This window comes from Camelus bactrianus, chromosome 2 (genome assembly GCF_048773025.1).
Source record: "Camelus bactrianus isolate YW-2024 breed Bactrian camel chromosome 2, ASM4877302v1, whole genome shotgun sequence".
In the NCBI taxonomy this organism is placed as follows: Eukaryota; Metazoa; Chordata; class Mammalia; order Artiodactyla; family Camelidae; genus Camelus; species Camelus bactrianus.
The window spans coordinates 61,878,184-61,899,806 of NC_133540.1; the positions used below are offsets into that span (position 1 = coordinate 61,878,184).

Consider the following 21,623-nt stretch of genomic DNA (forward strand, 5'->3'; position numbering starts at 1 on the left):
GATTTCACCCGGGAAATAATGGCATATTTAGTAACATAATTTAGACATTATGGCAAAGTATTATGACTGTATTTAATAGCTTTAATAACATAGATGATATTATATTGATCCTTATCCTGTGTCAGGAAGTATGCCAGACAATATGGTACAAAAATGAACAAGGCCCTTGAACCCTAACGCTTACCGATGTAGTGATATAACAGGCAATTATAATACAGTGAGTGATAAGTGTTTAATGAAAGACATATAATGTGTTATCAGAGAACTCAGCCTTGATGACTAAGGGAGGCTTTAGTCATTTACTATGAAAGAGTAACATATTAACTGAGGCCTGAAAAATGAATAGAAAGTAGCCTGGCGAATGAACAAGTGCTTTAGGCAGAGAGAGAAACATGCCCAAAGGCCCAAGGTGAGAAAGATCTGGTGTGTTTTAAGAACGGATAAATTGGTGTAGCTGGTGTGATGGTGATGGTGGGGATGGAGAGACAGGGTGTAGAGGGCAGAAATGAGGCTGGAGAGGTACCAGGATCCAGATTATGGGTGATAAAAGAAGGTTAAACTGCTGCAGTGTACAGTATGGATTGCTGGGGGTGAGGCAGAAGGCGGGGCAAGCAGTTAGGAATTTCTTTTTTTTTTAAATTTTTTTAGGGGGAAAGTAATTAAATTTTTAAAATTAATTAATTATGGAGGTATGGGGGATTGAACCCAGGACCTTGTGCATGCTAAGCACATGCCCTCTCCCCAAGAATTTCTAATAGTCATCCAGGCCAAGGAAGGTGGGAGACCATCACTGGTTAGGATGGAGAATGGTGGGCAGAATTAAATCACTTTTCATCTCTATCTTTCCTGGTTCAGTCCTTATTTTGTCCTTATGCTTATCCTTATGGAAAAGCCCTGGATCCCTTTGTATAAAAAACTTGGGATATCAAAGGTTTTCCAGCTTTTATTCTAGCTAAAACTTCCCTTTTCCAGTTAACATCTCTAAGTTCCCAGAACCATTAGTTAGGAAGGGAAAAAAAAAAAGACACCATATCCCTGCCTCTACATCTCCTGGATTCTGCTCTGTGAGCTTTCTTCCTCTTACTCCAACATGAAGTTGTTGTTTTCCTTAGTGATAAAACAGACATCTGCCTGTTTCTCCTAGTATTCTTTATTTTGCTATTTATTTTCTAAGAAAGATAAAGAATAATATCTGCCCATTTTCCACCATTCTGTTACATGTCATTCTGGCCAGTCTATGAGTTCTTCCACATTTTTTTCTTCCGAGAATAATCACTGTAATTATTTTGTAACTTCCAGAGAGTTTGCAAGCAAAGAATCTGCCCCAGTTCAGCTTGTATTTTGAAAAAAATGACATCAAATTCTGGACTTTTATTCTGAAAGACAGCCACTGTGAGGAAATGATTAAATATGACAGAAGACTAAAACCAGCACAAACTTCTAACAAATGTTGGCAAAGATTGTATAAATTATGCTACATTTACTTAAAAATATTATGAAATCATATTTTAGTGATATTTTAATGAGGCTATTTAAAACTATGTGCAACAGGGAAAATATTTATAATATAATATTGAGTGAAAGCAAGTGACTGAAAATGTATTTGCATTTTTAGAATTTGCAGCACTAGGCATCCTCATGAATGATGGCTTAATGAGAACAGGGGGAGAAAAGGATCTGATCAGGGTGGCAGATTTGGGGTTTATCTTTTTCTTTAAAAAAATTTTGTTGTTACAAGTCTGATACAACGGATGAAAATCAAGCTCCCAAAGAATGGGTTAAACAAGTTTCTGAAGCTGGTATTTCCCGTATAAAACTATGTTGACAATTAAACTTGTTTCCTCACTAATTACTTTATTTAACAGTGGAATAATTATTTCTTTTTAAAATTATTTAAAAATATAAAAAACTGTATTGTGGTCCTAACTACTTTTTTTCCCCTAAGATTCTGAATCTTAGAAGTTTAGTTCAGAGGAAAAAGGAAATGGCTATGCCATGTATTTGACCTGGGTGAATGATTACAAACTCGAAGAGGAGGAATAAGCCAGACGCAGCTAACTGAACTATGTAGTTTTCCAATGTTTCCCTCCATATGTTACTCGGAATTTACCTGGCATGATGGCAGCATGTAAGCAAGAACAATCCCAACATGGCCCTGAAAAAGGTAAAAAAAGAAACAAGGTAACTTTGGTCTCTGAGGCTTTTGTTGATTCTGAGACAACAATCTAGCCAAATAAAAACATGACTGTGAGGGTAGTGTAGTCAAATCACATAGTCTGGGAAAGGCTAAAGAGTATAAAGGAGAGATATAATACCCCACCACTGCAGAAATCCACAATTCTGTCACCAGGTCTGGCCTGATTTGTCACCACATAGATGAGGTTGTTTAGCTGTTGCTGCTTCCGCAAAGCTCGATCACTGGACATTTTACCTGGGGAGACAAGAGATGCAGACAATGAAACGTCATGTCTTGTGAGGGACTTGAAGGCACTCGTAGCACAGAATGGACTAGCAGCACACAGGAAGAGGGGTACATATGTAAGTGAATCACACATTCCATATAATCCACTGTGAAAAGACCAGAGAACTAGAACCCAGAGATGAACTTTGTTTTTATTTATTTTTACTTTAATTCCTGGCCAACTTTCCTTTCCACAGCCATTGACAGAAAAATCTATGAAAAAATGGTCTTTGAAAGAGAGGAAACAATAAGTGAAACATTAACTTCAGGGTCATAAACAAAGTAAGTGTTAATAAATGTTACTGGTGGATAAAAATTAATAGTAATAGTCCCTTCCTTCTAACCCTCTCAGAGACACAGTGTAAAGATTACCTAATTTCAGCCCAGTGCTTAAATCTCCTTGGAGAAAAGCGATCCATGATAAGAAAACCATTTTTATTATTTAACTGGCACTTCCTTGAACTCTTAATTTTTCTGGTTAGGACACTTGGAACATAGGTATCATACTGTCTGAAATATATCCATGTTTATTATATTTAGAAATAAATTAGATTTTCTTATTTCTTCTTTGAAGCTTCCTTTCCTCATGAGTCAGACTCAGAAATTTAATGCAATTAGAGATTAAAGACAGGAGACTTCCAAGTACAAAATGCCTTGGGCCTAGCAGCATGAAAACATCTTAACTTTCTTTTCAAAAGCTACCAGTCAAGTCCACTAAAATAGTTTTGGAAGAATGAATAAAATTATTTGTTTTTTACATATTTCAAATGCACTGTTTCTAAGAACAAGATTAAGAAAATGTAAGAGAGTAGCTTTCAGTGATACAGATAAAAGGAAAAACACATATCAGCTTTTTGGCTTGATCAAAAGTTATTTACAGATACCAAAGTTTCCCTGCTCCACTGTCACCGGAAAATAGCATGGCTTTTGTCTTTTCTGTTTTTCTTCTTTCTTATGCTACTAAAATAAAAACATTCAGAAACTCTAAGGAAAAAATAGAAAATATGGATTTAAAAAGATCTTATGAGAGAAAAACTTCATCATCTCATAATTCAGAGGTAATATTTTTGTATCTATGTACTTCCAGTCATACCTGTAAGTGCATAATTTTCTAGACAGCATAGGAAACATTATATTATAAATTTTTCCATGTCAATGCATTTGTTTCTCTAAGTTTTAATGGCTGCACAATATTTTATTAACTATCTATATCCAGCTTATTTAACCAGTTTCTTACTGTAATAATGTGGTCATCTTCAGACAGCTGAGTCATTGTAAATATTCTTAATTATTTAGCATGGCCTAATGTAAATTTCAAACATGAAAAGTAATTCAATCAATAGTTTGGTGATGTCATTGGTGAAGACAGTTTCATGTAGCTTTAAAAAGAATTATTTTCATTTTTCTTTAATTATATAATTGCAAAAAAATTTAAACACAGAGTTGGTGAAAGCTTCTGTCATCCCATCCTCTGTGGATAACCACTACTAAGAGATTTTATTATGACAATTTTCAAACACATGGCAAAGCTGAAAGAATTAAGATTCAGTACATGACTCTATATCCTCCACCAAGATTCTACCATTAACAACTTACTAGACTTGGCTTATCATACTTCCATCTATCCATACCTCTATCCCTCCAGTCATAAATCCACCTCATTATTATTATTTTTTTAATGGCAATGCAGTTTTGATTTGGAGGAAGAGGAACAAGAAAGAGGAGGAGGGGGTGGGGTTCAGAAGGCAAAAATGGAAAAGCACTTTCAGGCGCTTGGGAGAGCTAGTGTCACAGATGCTGTTACTAAATGGAGCCGCCAAGAGGCAAGAAATGGGCACCAGCATTATTGTCTTTGTTCTGTCTGTGGATTTCTTAGCAATTCTTAACCAAAAGATTTTCATTAAAAAACAAAAGTCAAAAGGAATTATCTTTTGTTAAGAACAAGGAGATACAAAAATAAAATTTATTTAATGGACCATCTGTACCATATTTCTACTAGATATCTACAATTAACTAACTTTCATAGGTCTGTTTCAAAAGCAAATGTTGAAGATCTGTTTTTCTTGCCACGCCTGCATCTTTGCATATAAAGAATTTGTGCTTCACTTCTGCTAATGTGATACAATTATCCTGCATACAACTAAAAACATGTTAACTCAGAAGAGGAACAAAGTTCTTAGGTGGTTTTTACCCTTCTCCTTTGATACCCTGCAACTTAAAGACCATGATACAAAGTTAACTATTATTAATACATCTTATGTAAACTGATAAGGGAATAAAATAATAAAAAATATTTGCTTAACATATACACATATTTATAACAAAATAAGGAGGAGATACCCGTAATTATTACAATCCCTATCTCTGCAGCAGTCACATGATTACAGCTGGTTTTTGACTGCCTTTTTCACTGCCATCAAGGGGACGTCCCATACCCCTTTGCTCTCAGCCAGCACCTCAACGAGTCAAGGTTCATTGCCAGGTGGGGTGTATTACTTTCCTATGTCTACTATAACCAAATGGCACAAACCTGACAACTTAAAACAACAGAATTTATTCCTCGACAGTTCTGGATGCTAAAGTCTGAAATCAAGGCACCAAGGAGGCAGGTTCACAGTGCCATTCAGCACACCAAAAAAGTTCTCCAAAGAATCAGAGAGAAAAACAGTCACTTATAAAGGAACAAAACAGGCTGTTAACAGACTTCCCAACAACAGCAACAGAAGCCAAAAAAATAATGGCATAACAGACAAAATTACAGTCAGACACGGAAAGATACTGTACAGAGAAAAAAAACACAATTTAAGAAGAGGAGATAATACAGATCTTTTCAGATACACAATAAGTGAGTTAACTAGCAAACACACCCTCATTAAAGATCTTTGTACAGGATGTAATTCAGGGAGAAGGACTGTCAGAGGTGCAAGAGGAGTATAGATAGTAATTCTGGATGCAACAACACAGAGTACTGTCCAGAACTTAGGGCTCAGGGAGGAAAAAGAGTATAATAATTTTTATTCATCTGTAATTATGAAAAAAACTGAATAAAAAACCCATTGGCCCATTATCATATTCAGCATGTGGGCTATATATAGAAACAGTGAAAACAAAGGTTCAAGGATGTCCTGAAAGAAAAAAAAAAAGAATTTGTGCTTAAATAAAGGTTGAAGGCAAAGAAGTACTTTTCAGGGTTGTGTTTAAATAGAGATGAAACTCTTAAGCTGACCATAATATTCACAGATTGGGCTAAAAATACAGTAGAATGATGCCCAGATGCTTTATGGGAAAACTGCACCTAACAAACCATCCCCACCTCCTGTTCTAGTTTAGAAATATTATGAAGCTCCTGGAAACATGAATTGGATCTTACACACACTGAACAAGGTAAGAAAGCAGTATTTTGAGATATAATATTCATTTAAAAACCAAATCCTACTTTCTATTTATATCCAATATTCTTGTGCCTAAGACACCATTTACAAGTATAAAAGTATAATATATGTTTAACTTGACTAAAAAGGATGGTTCTTTAGGTGTCATCATGGAAAAACAAAACCCAAGAATCAAATGTTTTAATACAAATGATTTTATTTGTCCTGTCATGTAATTCTCCTACAAAGGAGTCTTTTCCTTGTCTAATCCAAGTTAGGAGGAACCTGATTATTTAGACAACTTCAATTGTTGTTTGCATGGCCCAAAAGGAAAGTACAAGGGTAAAGGAACCAATTTTTAAACTAAGGAAGAGCCAGATTTGAACACGAGAACACTAGCATTTTTGGTCAGGTCAAAGCATCAAACAAGGCAGAAATGAAACAGAGAAAGAAAGAGAGGAAGAGAGGAAGAGAGGAAGAAAGAAAGAAAAGAAAGAAAGAAAAGAAAGAAAGAAAAGAAAGAAAGAAAAGAAAGAAAGAAAGAAAGAAAGAAAGAAAGAAAGAAAGAAAGAAAGAAAGAAAGAAAGAAAGAAAGAAAGAAAGAAAAGAAGGAAGGAAGGAAGGAAGGAAGGAAGGAAGGAAGGAAGGAAGGAAGGAAGGAAGGAAGGAAAGATGGAAAATGTGCACATGGGCAGCCTGGATGCCTGCTCAATCTAGTAAATTCTGCTCCAGATCAGGCACAAAAATTAATTTTTTCTTTCTTCATTTGAAGTAACAAAGTACAGTGAATGTTACTGGTAAAAGAAAAATGGTTGGGCTCTTGGATACACATGAGACTTCTTAAAAAGATTAAGTTGTTGTTTTGTTTTCTGAGTACTTCTTTGCAATGTAGCACACCAACCACATTCTGTGAATTTTTTAAAAATATAATTAAATATGGAGACAAAGAAAAAAGCTAAAACTAGTGGTTTAGAGATTTTAAAAGCATGTTTTGTTTGGAAAGCTATAAAATCAAAAAAGCATGAGTAAATGTCTTCAATAGAGATGGATGTAGTAGAGAGGCTGTAGAAAAGGCACAAGACAATTGAATGGACAGGTGGAACTGACAGGACCTTTGGCAGGTGAGAAGGAAGGTGACAACCACACATTTTAATGTTTTCAAGAGGCTCCATTAACATTAAGACAAGCTGATGAATAGTCACTTATGTTTTACAGGTCAATGGACGGTGAAGCCCAAGTTGCACAGGGGCGCTATGGTTTTCATGGCTGGAACAGTCACTAGGGCACCTACTGTATGTCCGGTTCTTGTCTAGATGCTGAGGGCACAACTCAAAGTGAGTAAGATTGTCTTTCAGCAACGGAGAGGGTATCTAAGAAGACGGTATAGGTTTTTATTATGTGCAAAGGTATGTACAATGCAGATAAAGAACTAATTGAGACATCACAGAGGATTTTACAGAGATGTAGGGCATTTCAGCTAAGTCTTTAAGAAGGAACAGAAAACTGCCAGGTAGAATGGGTGGGGAAAGCACGCCAAGAATGAAATGGCATACTTAGCGGGGAAACTGCAATTTGCTCACTTGTGCTTGAAAATGAGGATCAATGGGGAAGTAGTAAAGCATAAGATAGACCTGAAAATACAGGCAGGGCCAGAGAGAGGGCATTGCTTGTTATCTTGCCTCTCTCTGCTGTAGGGAAAACATGGCCTTGCTTTCATACTTAATATGTTAGCGCTCCTTAGAGACAAGTTCTATTTGAATAGACAGCTTTGTTATTTTTATATTATTTCATACTGAAGATTTTTTTATACTGCTAGCCTGCATTATTTTTATTATGGATAGAGTATATCCTCAAATTAGATAGGATTATTCATAAAATTATGTGGAGCATTCAACTCTCTGAACATTGGATAGTTCCTTGAAATTATCACAGCTGGTTAGTCAGTTGCTTTATAAATTTATTCTCTTTGCCTGAAACCTACTGCTCACTCCTGGGTACATTTACATGTATTACTTTTGTAATCAGTTTTTTTTTTAAATACAAAATAGAAAAAAGTTACTTTTCAAACTCTGTTGCTACCCCAAAGAAGTAATCTTTTATAGCCTTATTAAATATTGAAAAAGTTTTCTTATTATAAAATGATTCCTGGGCATTATTGATTAGATCAACTACCCAAAAAGAACCATTAGCTGAAATTGCTTCTGTCTCCATGAAATAGATAACAGATGATTTTTCCTGGAACTACATAAATGGGCCCAATTAAGTGGAAAGATTATTAGAAGACTGACAGGCACATAACAGGTGCTCAATAAAAGTTTAATGATTGAATTTTCTCTGCAATTATGGCTTAAACTGCATTTCAAGGCAGTATGTTAACTTTTGCAGGTACTAAGTATGAAAACAAGTTCAACTGTATTTGAAAATACACTGTGTTGATATAGTAAAAGAAGTCAACTATGAAGCAGTGTTTTAGGTGGAGGATAGAAAAGGTTCTGAAAACTTTTATGAGGGACTGAGAAAGCTGCCATTTAAAGCTATATCAAAAGCTCAAAGAAAAGCAGGAACAAAATTCCTAAAGAAACCCCTAAGAGGAGGAACAAAACTAAGCAGAGACATCAAGTTTACACTTTAGGTTAGGGAAAACTTGTTTCAAATTTTGAAGATGATTTCTTGGGAATATTAAAAATTTAGAACAGTCCTTCCAATTTACATTTTTTAAAGCCAGTTGCAGGCTAGCATCACTAATCCTCTTAGCCATGGTGACCTCAGTGTGACAGTATTCTTCTTGCAACAGTGGTTACTAATCATCTGATACCTTTTCCTCCTTTCCCCCATGCCCTGCCCACAGTGCAGTCTATGAAGTCATCAACAGTGTAACAGTGTGACGGCATTTTCAGTCTGATAGTTTTGTTATATACATTGTTAGAGTATTCAATAATCATTAACTAGAAATTTCCTCTAAATTGAGGGAAAATCACCTCATAAATATCATTTTCAATTAATCATGCAACCAACAAATCAACCAACCAACTTGACCTACAAAGAACTGTTCTAGACAATGTTAGGGACACAAGGATGTCTAATGCTTGATTTCGGTCCTTAAGAAACCCATACCTTATTTAAAACAGAACAAAAACATTATATTTGACCTTAAAAATGTACCTTATTAACCACACTGTAAAATATTTTAATGACATTTAAAAAGCCCTAAGTTACAAAAATTCATATTTCTTTCATTAAAGCTTCTAAAATGATTGATAATAGTTTCTGTTTATATGATGCTTTGTGATTTATTAAGCACTTGCACATTTGCCATATCATCTAACCTCATGGTTGTCAGGTTGTCAGGTGGATGTCATGTTCCTTATTTTACAAATGAGGGCACTGCACTGAGGAGGCTGCTCAAACTTAGCACTTGCTTAAAGATACCCAGCTGGTAGGTGGTGAAGGTGGGACTCCATAACAAGGATTTCTAACTTCAGGTTCAGTCTTCTTTCCAAAGTGATCTGCCATTTCTTAAACAGATGACTTTGAATGTGATTTCAGAATCTGACGGCTGGTCCTTTTATATTTTCTTCCTCTTTTTTTTTTTTTTTTTTACTTGTGAGAGTTCAAGGAAATGAGAACAAGGTGCTTTCTAGCAGGGAAATGAGGGATGTCCCTAACAATTTTATCTTAGGGGGAAAAAAGTGAATTCTTCAGTCATCAAATGCATTTTACTTCACTTTTCCTCTAAGTAAAGTTTCCAAGAGCAGGCTTACCAATTAAAAAAAAAAAGGATCAATTTAAGTTCTGAACTTCAATATTTTGGAATATATCACCAAGGCATTATCTGGAGGTCTTATAAGTCACTCTGTTTAATGAATTGACCTTCGAGTGTCACCCTTTCCAGAAAGAGACAATTTCCTCACCTGGGACTGTAGCAACCTTTAAAATTTTATAGGAAAGTGACATGGGAAGGCTGAGCAATCAATCTGTTGTAAAATCGGATTATCCAGGAGGGAAAAAATGAAAATAGATTGGGACATTCTTTCATGCTACAGTACTGCAGATACTGACAAATACAGCATGCACCTTCACCCTTCCAAATCGAATTCCAGAACATCTTAAAAAAATATATATAACTAAAAAGTATTTAAGCAAGATGCAGAGTTGAAAAACAAAAGTTGAAGAAAGTATAGCCGTATTATTTGCCAAATCAAAACTTTGTTTATAAAAGAGCTTAGATACAGTGAACAATGGAAATTTTAAAACCTTCTTATTCTTGCTATTTTTTTCTCTAAGATGAATAAAACGTTTTGACTTCAGAATACCAGATACCAGAGTTAATTGAACACATATATTTTCATTTCATTCAAATGATATTTACACCACACAAAGTAAACATTTCTTTACCCTGGAATTTAGTTTAAAAAAAAAAAGTTCACAATATCTTCCAAGTTGCCCACAAGACCAAACTGAAATGTTTTAGAATAAAAAAGTTAACTCTGGGGAGGGGGAGGTATAGCTCAGTGGTAGAGTATATGCCTAGCATGCACAAAGTCCTGGGTTCAATCCCCAGGATCTCCATTAAAATAAATAAATAAAAACCTAATTACCTCCCCTATCAAAAAGAATTTTAAAAAATAAAAAAGTTAACTCTACAAAATAGGTATTTATTTCTTCTCCCCTTTTTTTTTCCAGAGGCTTAAGTTAACAGGAAGGTATGTTAATAGTTTCATTAACTTTTGAGATCATTCAAGTAATCAATTTAATTTCCAATTTGACGTGTTCACAGGATTTAGATTAAATGATATACTAGTAGCCTGAAATAGTGAGAATTAGCTTTTCCAGAGTCTAGGGATTTTTTAAAAAAATCACTTCTTTCATCCATAGTATTATAATTTCTACTACGATGTGACCTACAGGTTTTCTTGTTTGATTTTTTTCATATACTTCATTAAAAAATGAAAATGGTGTATAGCTAAGGTGACATGGCCCCAAATTCTTTTATAATATAAAACTATATTAATATACAGTATTCCCATGAAGAAGTGGCATTTATGACCGCTTGACCAGTGTAATACAGAAGCGACACTGTGTCCATTTCTGGTAGCTTCCAATTCCTATCTTTTGAGATACCTGCTCTTGGAAAATAGCACCATGCCTTGGGAAGGCAAGCCTCCCCGGCTGATGCTGTCCGGACAGACAAACTTTCCCATCAAGCCCTAGTTAAGTTGAGGATTTGTGAATAAAATAGATCATGGTTATTTAAATGCACTCAACTTTGTGGCGGTTATTTATGCAGCAATAGATCATCAGAAAGACACCCTAACATGGGGCTTGTAAGAATGATCATCTTTGAATAGGATTTATTATGGCACCTACCTGTACGTGAAGTGGTGCTGATACTACGCTGATAACCAAAATAGAGAACAGCTCTTATCCCTCAGAGTTAATGCCCCAAGGCGGCGGTATTCATTAAAAGTTACAGAGGGACTGTACTGCATTCCAGTCCTACTGTTCCTTTTTGTCTTTCTAATAGTCCTAAACCTTATGGCCTAACTGTAAAGAATGTTGGGATCTCAGCAGCAAGGAATGGTGGAAAGAAAAAGATTGTGGGAACTAACCCAGCTATACGCATGGGTAGGAAAGGGGACAGTGTTCCAAATAAGTATTCAGAAGGTACCCAACCTGGACAAGTATTGATATCCACACAGATCTAGCAACAGTCGTGTACAGCAGTGGGGCAGCCAGTACAGTACAGTTGAGGGAAAGGATGGTTTACCACTGGGGATGTGTGGGTGGCAGGGCTTACCCTAAGTCACAAGAGATGACAGATCTAAAAGAACAAAGCTGCACTAAAACTGAACCATTTGGGACGTTGGAATTTATTGAAATATGGATACACTGGTTCAAGCCCTGGGTAGGGTAAGGGAAGGCAAATACTAACATTTTTTCCTAAATTGAAATGTTGACTCTTCCTTCCTTTCTCTGGTTCTTTCATTATAACCTCTGCAGAGGTCATTGATATAGCAATTAAAAAAAAAAAAAAAAGCACTTATTATCTGTCTAGCTCTGATTAAGGAGCAGGACACAATGGAGAACAAGGGAGATTCTTATATTCCAGTGAAGGGAATTTGACAACAAACAATTAAATCAAGTGATAAATGATATAAAGAAAATTAAAATAGGATGATATGGTTAAAATTGACTTGGTGACTATTTTAGATTAGGTGGTCAGGAAAAGTCTTACTAAACAAGTAACAAAACTGAGATCTGGATGACAAGAAGCCAGCCATGGGAAACAAGAGGGAAACACTCCATACAAAGAGAACTGCTGATTGTAGTCATCAGGTGGAAGGGAGCTAGGGAATATTTGAGGAAGATAATTATAATTATATATACATTTATCCTCCTCACTAATAGATAAATAAAGTCACTAGATATTCTTATTTGCTATTATTAGCACAACTGAATGATTATTATGTGCTAAGTGTGTTTTATTTATTGTTTCAACCCTTTGTCACGAGGTTGGTACTGTCACTTAATTGTCAGATGAGTTATTTGGAAAAACAAAAACAAGCAAGTTGCCTTGGTCGCACAGTTAGCTACTCCATGGTAGAGCCAGGGTTTGAATCTTGCCAGTCTCACTCCAGGGCCTGTGCTCCTATCCACACAATTCACGCCAGGAATTATGAATCCGGACTAGAAAAACTTCTTTGAACAGGACACAAATATATACAGGACTACCAATTTTTTCTGTTAAATATTTGTCTGTAAAAGTTCACTGTCTTTTAGAAAAACACGAATAGAACTTTTTTCCCCCCTATTTTAGTATCCCAATATTGTTTCCTCTGTGTGGTACAGACATGCTTCAGCTGTATTTCAACACCAGAGAAATTTTCATCATTATTGAACATCATTCTTTTGTATTTTGATAATACACTTAATTCTAATCTCAAAATCAGCATGAAAGCCATGCTAAAGTCAAATTTTCAGGGAACATCATGAGTTGGGAGTGCCAGGGTTGAATCTTACGCACATAAATGACTTTGATTTAGTAAAAAGGAAAAGTTATCTAGGGCTTATCTGGGTGGTTATTGTACGTTAAAAGCAAGTGCTCCTTTTGGTTACAACCAAAGTTCAATAAATACTAATACTTCTATATCTTTGCTGCTTAGACTTTCAAGTGCAAAAGTAACAGTCAATAGTGGATTAAAAACTATATTGTGTGGGTATGCACAATACTGCGTCAGCAATAAAAAGCAATAAAGGCACTCAAACATTTTTTCTTGAAAGTGAGTTATAACAGCTATGTTTAGAAGCTCAAAGACTTTAGTTATTTCTTCTTGAACATTAATTTAGAAAAGAAAATGACATGACATATTTGATGTAAACTTTTGATACATTTTGAGAACAGAGTCATATATAAGTAGGGTTCACCACAGTTTAAAATAGATACTCTGTTTAATTATACATAGAAACAACTAATTGCTTATGAGACTTCTTCAGGATAATGCTTAAAACTTGACATTTCTAGATACCTAATGAAATATATAACATAAACATCTAAATATCCTCCCTAATGAATAGCCCTAAAATCTATCATCTAATGTTCACGACGCAGACATGGCGGCATAAGGGCATCTATGAGTAACACCTACACATCTTCGTACCCACAGAACAGGCATGGGAATCTCCTCACTCTAAAACAGGGAAACAGGTTTTCATCACTTCCAAGAACTGCTAAAATCAGATTTGAAGTTATGTATTTCCTCCCATTGTTTAAATCCCACATATGTGATACACAGAGACATCAAATATATAGAACAAAAAATACCAGGAGATGGCAGTTAGTCAAAATTTTCCATTAGTTTACTCAAATCTAATAAACATGTAGTTTTTACTTTCAAGTTAATAAAAAAGCAAGAACTCTCTCTTCATAAGCTGGTAGAAAATAGGTAGGCTTCCTAGAGGATTATACAGAACTTTGAAATAAATACTGTTGTACTGATGGACTTTAAAATTCATAAGCAGATGATTTAGCAAAAGACTTTGTACTTCCATTTATAAGAAAAGAAACAACACTAGGTGAACATATGAGAATTTTAGTTGCCTTTTAAGGAATTACATCCAAATACTGAGAAGAAATGTATAGGGATTATTAATAATAAGCAGCAAAATTGTAAATAACCAATTAATTTATACAACTCACAAAAACATAATTTCTTTGCTAAAGTGCACTTTGAAACACTGTAAACAAAATTTCAAGAGCAAAGAAGGACAGTTATAAAACTAAAACTTTCAGTGGAAGTGGGGGAAAAAACCATTTTCTTTCCGTCATTAACAGACAAGTAAGAGCAATTCCAACAGCCAATTAACAAACATTTATTAGGTGCTGAGCACTGCTCTCCGGGTTGGGGATGCAGCAGTCACTGCTGCCACGGAACACACATTCCAGTGAAGGTAGACAGATGACACACACAATGCAAACATATACTGCATCAGGGGCTAAGAAGAAGAATAAACAGAGACGGGGACAAAGGGTGAGGGACAGGAGACTTATTTTAGAGAGGATGATCTGAACGGGCCTCTCTGATAAGGTGACATTTGAGATCTGAATGAGGTGATTGAGCCAGGCAGACAGATTATCTGGGGGAAGAATTTTCCAGACAAAGGGGATAACAAACAGATTTAGTAAATAGGAGACTGGCAGAAAAGAAGATCAAAGAAATAGCCAGGGGCCAGCGTATATAAGGCTTTATAATCTATGTAAGAACTTCGGATTTTACTTTGAGTTAGATGGATTTTGTGACATTATTTGACGTTTTAAAAAGAATTTCTACAGGTAAGCAAGGGTACAAGCAGGGGGTCTGACTAGGACACTACTTGTAGTCAAGCCCAGATATTATGGTTGCTCAGACTAAGGACAGAGCAATGGAAGTGGTGGAAATGATCAGGTTTGGCATATATTTTAAAAATAGAGCCGACAGAATTTATGGATGAATTGGATACAGATGGTAAAAGGAAGACAGGAGTCAAGTATAACTCCAGAATTTTGGGCTGAGCAACTAGAAGAATCAACTGCCACATGTTGAGTTGTAGTAGAGGTATTAAGACTAAATCCTCACAGAGAACAAACTTATGGTTACTAGGGGATAAATGGGGTGGGAAGGGATAAATAGGGAGTTCAAAATTTGCAGATACTAACTACCTTTATATATACTAACTATATAAAGTAGATAAACAACAAGTTTATACTGTACAGCACAGGGAACTATATTCAATATCTTATAGTAACCTATAATGGAAAAGAATATGAAAACAAGTATATGTATATGTATATGTATGATCGAAACATGCTGTACACTAGAAATTGACGCAACATTGTGAACTGACTATATACTTCAATAAAAAAGAATGCAAAAAAAAAAAAAAAAAGACTAAATCCTGAGATTTTCCACATTTAGAGGCTTAGAGGCTGAAGAACCAGCAAAGGAGACTAATAAAGAGTCATTCTATTCATTTCTCAGAGGCCAAATAAAGTATAGCAAGGAGAAGGGAATGGTTAATTTTGTCAAATGCAGTTGATACACCAAGGAAAATAAGGACTGAGACTTGTCCATTGGATTTAGAAATAGAAGTGATTGGTGACTTTGACAACAGCAGTTTTGTAGGAGTGGTGGGGCATCAGCCTGATTATCAGGGGTTTGAGAGAGAAGGACAACTAATAAATGTGTAAGGCCTAATAGAAACAGAAAATCACCACATTACAATGACCACGGTAATAACTGCCTTGGGTAGGAATCATCAATGGATGCTAAAAGCACAGGTGAAAGACCACTGGGGAACAAGACAGCCTCAAAGTAGCTTCTCAGAGATTGTAACTGCAAATGAAAATCGGTATCTTTACAATGGAGGAATCTGAGAGGCACCACCTTAACCTAGTGATCAAGCTTATCACGAATAATGAAGCAAAGTGGTATCATGTGATGCACTCAGAGGGATACATCAACTCTGTAGTATACTTGCTAAAAACGTTTAGGAGTCACTTTATTGTAGACTTGCCAACAGTACAGTCATCTAATAGAGGAAACAGATAAACCTGAATTGAGACTATTCTGCAAAAAACTTGGCCTAGATTCTTAAAAAAAAATTCAATGTCATAAAAGACAAAAATTATGAAGACCAGGGTTCTAGGTTAAAGGAGCCTAAAGATATATGACAACTAAAAGCAACTCACAATCCTTGATTGGATACTGGGTATTAAAAGAGAGAGAAAGTTTTATTGAACAATTGGGAAAATTTGAATGTGGTTTGTAAATTCAATAATATTATTGTGTTAATGTTAAATTCCCTGAAATTACTGAATTGGGGTTATCTAGAAGAATGTCCCTATTCTTAGGAGAAACATGAGGAAGTATTTCAGGATGCAATGTCACAATGTCTGCAAGGAAATCTCAAATGGTTCAGGAAAAATGAATGTGTTAAAGATATTGTAAGGTAAGATAAACTAGTAAAAATTGGTATGAAGCCTACATGGGTATTCACTGTTTACTTGTGCAACTTAAAAACAATAGGTTTGTAATTTTTTAACAAAAGATTGAGAGGAGAGTGGAGGAAGAGAAATTGAAAGCATAGACTTTTAAGGTATTTTGTTTAAAGGGGGGGGGAGGTAAATGGAGTGGTAGCAGTAGGTTAAGCAGGGTTAAGAGAGAATTTTTAAAAAAAGAGACACGTTAGCATTTTTGTTATCTGATAGGCATGATTCAGGAGAAAAAGGAAAAAAAAAACTATTAAGGGCATGAGGGGCTGAGATACAGCGCACTGTGAGAGGTTTGGGTTTAAATGGGAATTTGGCAGGAGGACTTGCAGTGTATGGATATAGATGGAAGCCAGTATGCTGGCACATTTTGCTGGGGAAGCATGTAGAACCTCTCCTGATTGTGTTTATTTTTCGTCTATGAATTAAGAGAAAAGGGGAGGAAGTATAAAAATTTGAAGAGAGAAGAAGATACACAATAGTTACACATACTGAGTCGACTCAGAAATTCTTAGATAAGGATTATTAGTATTAAGGACCCAACTCCCTTAAACAAAGATCTATATAATTGTAAAGATGGAAGAAACCCAAGAACGCACCATCTAATCCAGTCATTTTAGAGGCAAAGAAATGGAGACTCTGATATCCTTTTATAATTGATAGGTTGAGAATAGGAAAAACAGAATACATAGAGATAATGAACATGGTTCACTGGCCAAATAAAATGATAGAACTAAGAATATAAACCATTTATTGGAATCCTCTTACATGACAGTACTATGCTAAGTACTTTGAATACGTTATCTCTTGTACTGAAAACTACTTATACAAAGCTCTATAAAAGGTGTGTGTGTATATATATATATATAATATATATATATTATATGTATTTACCTTCCATTTTCCATATGCATACAAGAGGTTCAAAAAGTTTAGATATCATCCTCAAAGTCATAAAGCTGTTTTCATCAGTTGATGGAATTTACATTGGTACTGTAGTTATCAGTCTTATTTTAAGGGATTCTCACTGAGACTTCGCATCCTTTTGTCTTATCCAGCTCTATACTACTTTTATACCTCTTTGTACCTAGCAGATTTTCAAATATGCTTATTGACTCAAACACTTCAGTAACCTGAAGGCTATTAAGAAATCTGAGACTATTCAGGGCATAGTGCCCATCATCAGATACTTAAGAGAAAAGGAGAAGTGAATGAACAAAACAGTAACAGAAACTGAGGAAGTGAATATTTTGCAAAATCAATGTAAGTTTCTTCATTGATTAAATACACAGAGGAAGCAAAGTGGACTCAATGCTAATTGATACTAAAAAGTTTCTAACAGATGCAATGGGAAAATTTCTAGGAAAACAATGTTTCATACATATATATGAACAATAAAGGCTTACATTCTGAGAACCCAGTAAGAGACGGCAGAAGGAAGGGGTCTAAATTAACTGGTAATTTATAAATTCTCACATAACAAGGGAGAGCTTAAAGAGTGAAACTTTCATTGCTTCACTTTAGTGCAGTGCCAGTCTTTTAATCCCTTCCTGACCTATTTTTATTCAGCAATGAAAAGGGTACATTGTTTGATTTGGGTATTAGCTTTTAAGGAGATTAGTATCCAGGAAAAGTAAAGCATTTTGCATATAAAGAGGGACAGTCATACAAGGTATCAGCGTGTACTCTGTTCTCAAACCACCTGATAAAAAGAAATAAAAAACATGGCAGAATCCAAAATTCATTCCCTCCCAAAACTATAGATGAAATTAAAACTATTTCATATGAAGAAATATTTCTCAATGAAAAATATTTGAAAACATTTCAAGATATATATGTGCCTTCTAGAGATTTAACCAGAAGAAAGCAGAATCCTTTTATTCATAAGCAAGAAGTAAAAATTAATAGATTTTTCCCCTTAATCATATATGTCAATCTGCATGAGATTATTAATTATGGATTATAATGCAATTAAAATACACACACAATGGGGAAATACATAAAGCTTCCTAAATTTTCACAAAATTTAATTTTTCTTAGAGATTTCTGGCTTGAACTTAACCCTTCAAAAAAATTTGTCCATATATCCAAGTGTGTACAGATTATTTTTTTTTCAGCCCTAATAGTTCTAATATCCCTTTTCTAACAAATGTTTTGTAATATTATCCTTAACTATTCTGAGGCAAGATTCAAAAATAATATAGCTTACCTACCTACATAATCTAGATAAAAATAATTTAGTTATAATAGAAGGAAGTAAGATAAATATCTTATAAAAGAATAGTATTATAATATGCTCAGTCATGGTTACTAGAGGACCAAAATACCCACCCAAATTTCTAAAACACCCTCAGGGCTTAACATTAAATATCACAACATGTAAATTCTCTGAATTTGGTGACATTTTTTCTAGAATTTAATGCAGTGTTTTGTTACTAGAATTTTGCTCTTCATTCACCCAAAACACCATAAATTTTAGAAAACATGTTTTCACAGAGCATATTGTAATTTAGAGGATTTCACTTCTATTTCAAAAATTTCCCCTTGTAAAAACCATCTTCTGTACATTAGTACCCAACATTCCAATATAAAGGAGTTTCTTTAGGTAAATAAATTAATAAATTTTGTTTTTTAAATGAGCTGCCTGATGTAACCATCGGATTATTTTTCTTTTGTAATAATAACAATAATGAAACACTTATCTGATATCTTTGGAAACATTTCTCATAACTAAAATCTGTAAAATTTTTTGTTCTTAAATATTTCATACATACAAATGTATTTTACATATATGTTACAAATAATACTACTGGTAATAAAATGAATATTGAGTTATCCAATACCCAGCTTAAGAAATAGAACATTACTAATACTCCTGAAGTAGTCCTGTGTATATGTCCCTATCAGTTGTACCTCCCTCACCTTTCTCTACCCTGAGACAATCACTATCCTGAATTTTGTGTTTACCATTGTAATGGCTTTCTTTTTAGGTTTGCCACATAGATATGTAAACCTAATACTACATCATTTAGTTTTGAATATTTCTAAGCTATAGGTAAATGTAATTATATTTTATACATTATTTTTGCAAATTGTATTTTCCACTGTTTTCTAAGGTTCATTCATGCATATATGAACCTGTACTTTGTTTTCACTACTAAGTGTTCCATTGTCGAGCTATACGGTATCTATTTTCCTATTGACAGTCATTTGGAATGCTTTGCTTGCTTGCTTGCTTGCTTGCTTGCTTGCTTGCAATTACTAACAACCAAAAATATTTTCTACAATTTTGGACTTTCTTAAGTTGGTTGCATATTTGTTAGCCTTATTTTAAAAACTTGAGTACAATTTAAAGGTTGTTAGGGGAGAGGGTATATATAGCTCAAGGGGTAGAGCACATGCTTAACATGCATGAGGTCCTGGGTTCAATCCACAGTACCTCCTCTAAAAATAAAGATGCAAATAAACCTAATTATCTCCCTCCTCCAAAAAAAAAAAAACCCAAAAAACAAAACCAAACCTAAATAAAGTTTATTGGTTGCATATTTGTTAGCCTTCTTTTAAAAACTCGAATATAATATAAACTTCCCTTTCTAAATCTAAGACATACTTATGGATATCAATTATCTACAATACAGCATTATAATAATGCCCTCAGTGGTTATAGAGATATATATATTCTAATTTTTACTAGAATTAGTAAATTTAGTCTGCTTTTTATAGTTCTTTTGTCTCACTCTCCAGCTATTGGCAAGAAACTTCTTGCTGCTATAATGTTTATTCTAACATTCTCTATTTTCAATTTCCTCCCTGTAGACCTGGAGCCTAGCCAATGAAATTTGAGTACAGTGCCAACAAGAAGGAAAAATAGGTTATGACTGGAAGACCAAATGGGAGCTTTTCTAGAGGGAATGTGTACTACTATGAGATAAATGGTATTATGGAAGGAACAAAGGTTTTGGTATTTAAGGTCTGGCTCAGGCATTTATTAGCTGTCTGACCTTGTCAAGATACCAAATCTTTCTGAGTATTTGCTTTCTGATCTGTAAAGTGTACATAACAATCCTATCTGATAGGACTATTGTGAGAAATAAATAGCACCATAGCATAGTCCCAGCTACACCACTGACTTTCAGTAAATGTAAGTTGCTTCTCATTTGTATCTACTTCACATTAGAGGGTGGAATTTGCCCAACTACTTCAAGAGACCAGAGACTTTTTGGCTTACCACCTGGTTCACAGATGTGTTCTACATAGTTCCAGACATACGATCTTCCTGGAAGTGGAGTATTATTATAACTTTAAAAACCACAGCAAGCACCTCATTGTAAATGTTAAGCAAAATTGCTACTGCAGAAAAACTGGCTTATGACTTAAAGACTTCTCACATGCAAAAGAGAACGGCAAAGAAAAAAGAGTTAGAGAAAAGTGAGAACTGAGGGATGTGGTGAAGAGACAATGAAAAGTCAATTTGTGAATAACAGGTGTTCCTGAGAAGAAGGCCAGAATAAATGGAATGAAAATTTTATTTGAAGAAATACTGTCTTGAGGGAAGGAAATTTTCCTAGACAAAAATTATGAATTATATTTGAAAGAACTCACCTGCTATGGCAAAGTTAATGAAAAGACTATTGCCTTTCCTGAGGAAGAAAAATTGAACTAGAATTTAATCAGCTGAAACATGTCAAGTATTATGGCTTAAGGCAGGATAACTGTTTATCTACATATATACAAAAGACAGGTTGGCTTCAGATTTCCCTAGAGCATTACATGAAACGCAAGGGAGCAAGATTTAAAGAGTTTTGATAGAAGACAGTTGTGGCTTAAGAATTCTTTACACAGCTACATTTACCTCTGAAGGCAATGGAACCCTTTTCTCTAACATACAAGTGTTTTAAGAGTCTGCTCCCTCTCTCTGGGGAAATGAAGAAACAAAGCATGTCAGGCTCTAGCTAGTCTAAGTAATTTTTATATAGTATCTCACTTCATCCCCATAACATTATCTTCATTTTATAACTGAAAATATTCTCATTAATATTATTCCCATTTTACAATTGAGGATATCCTTCAGTATCCTTATTTTACAACTGAGGAAATAGGATGCTCAGAAAAGTTAATTTGTCCAGTCACATAGCCAATAAGTACAAAAAAAGAGGTACTAGAGACCACATCTGTTAGACTCCATCAATTTGGCTTCACGAGCACCCATGGAATGTCTCTTGGAAGAGAAGATTTTAAACAGAGAAGATAGAAAAGTAAACATAAA

The 21,623-nt window shown here is 34.7% G+C and overlaps 1 protein-coding gene and 1 long non-coding RNA gene across 3 annotated transcripts in view; one reads left to right on the forward strand and one right to left on the reverse strand.

The window, feature by feature from the left end:
• GSTCD (glutathione S-transferase C-terminal domain containing) overlaps positions 1-21,623 on the reverse strand; it is a 109,352-nt gene that overhangs the window by 24,948 nt on the left and 62,781 nt on the right. For both annotated transcript variants that reach the window (XM_045515764.2, XM_010953628.3), the window contains 2 exons: positions 2,316-2,431; positions 2,111-2,155 (listed from right to left, as the gene is read on the reverse strand). In XM_045515764.2, coding sequence (XP_045371720.1) covers positions 2,111-2,155; positions 2,316-2,431 — 161 coding nt within the window. The remainder of the gene's footprint in view (positions 1-2,110; positions 2,156-2,315; positions 2,432-21,623) is intronic.
• LOC123616491 (uncharacterized) lies at positions 4-11,244 on the forward strand. Its single transcript, XR_006724495.2, has 4 exons — positions 4-409; positions 1,946-2,164; positions 5,787-5,845; positions 7,048-11,244. It is a non-coding gene; the product is annotated as an uncharacterized LOC123616491 (long non-coding RNA).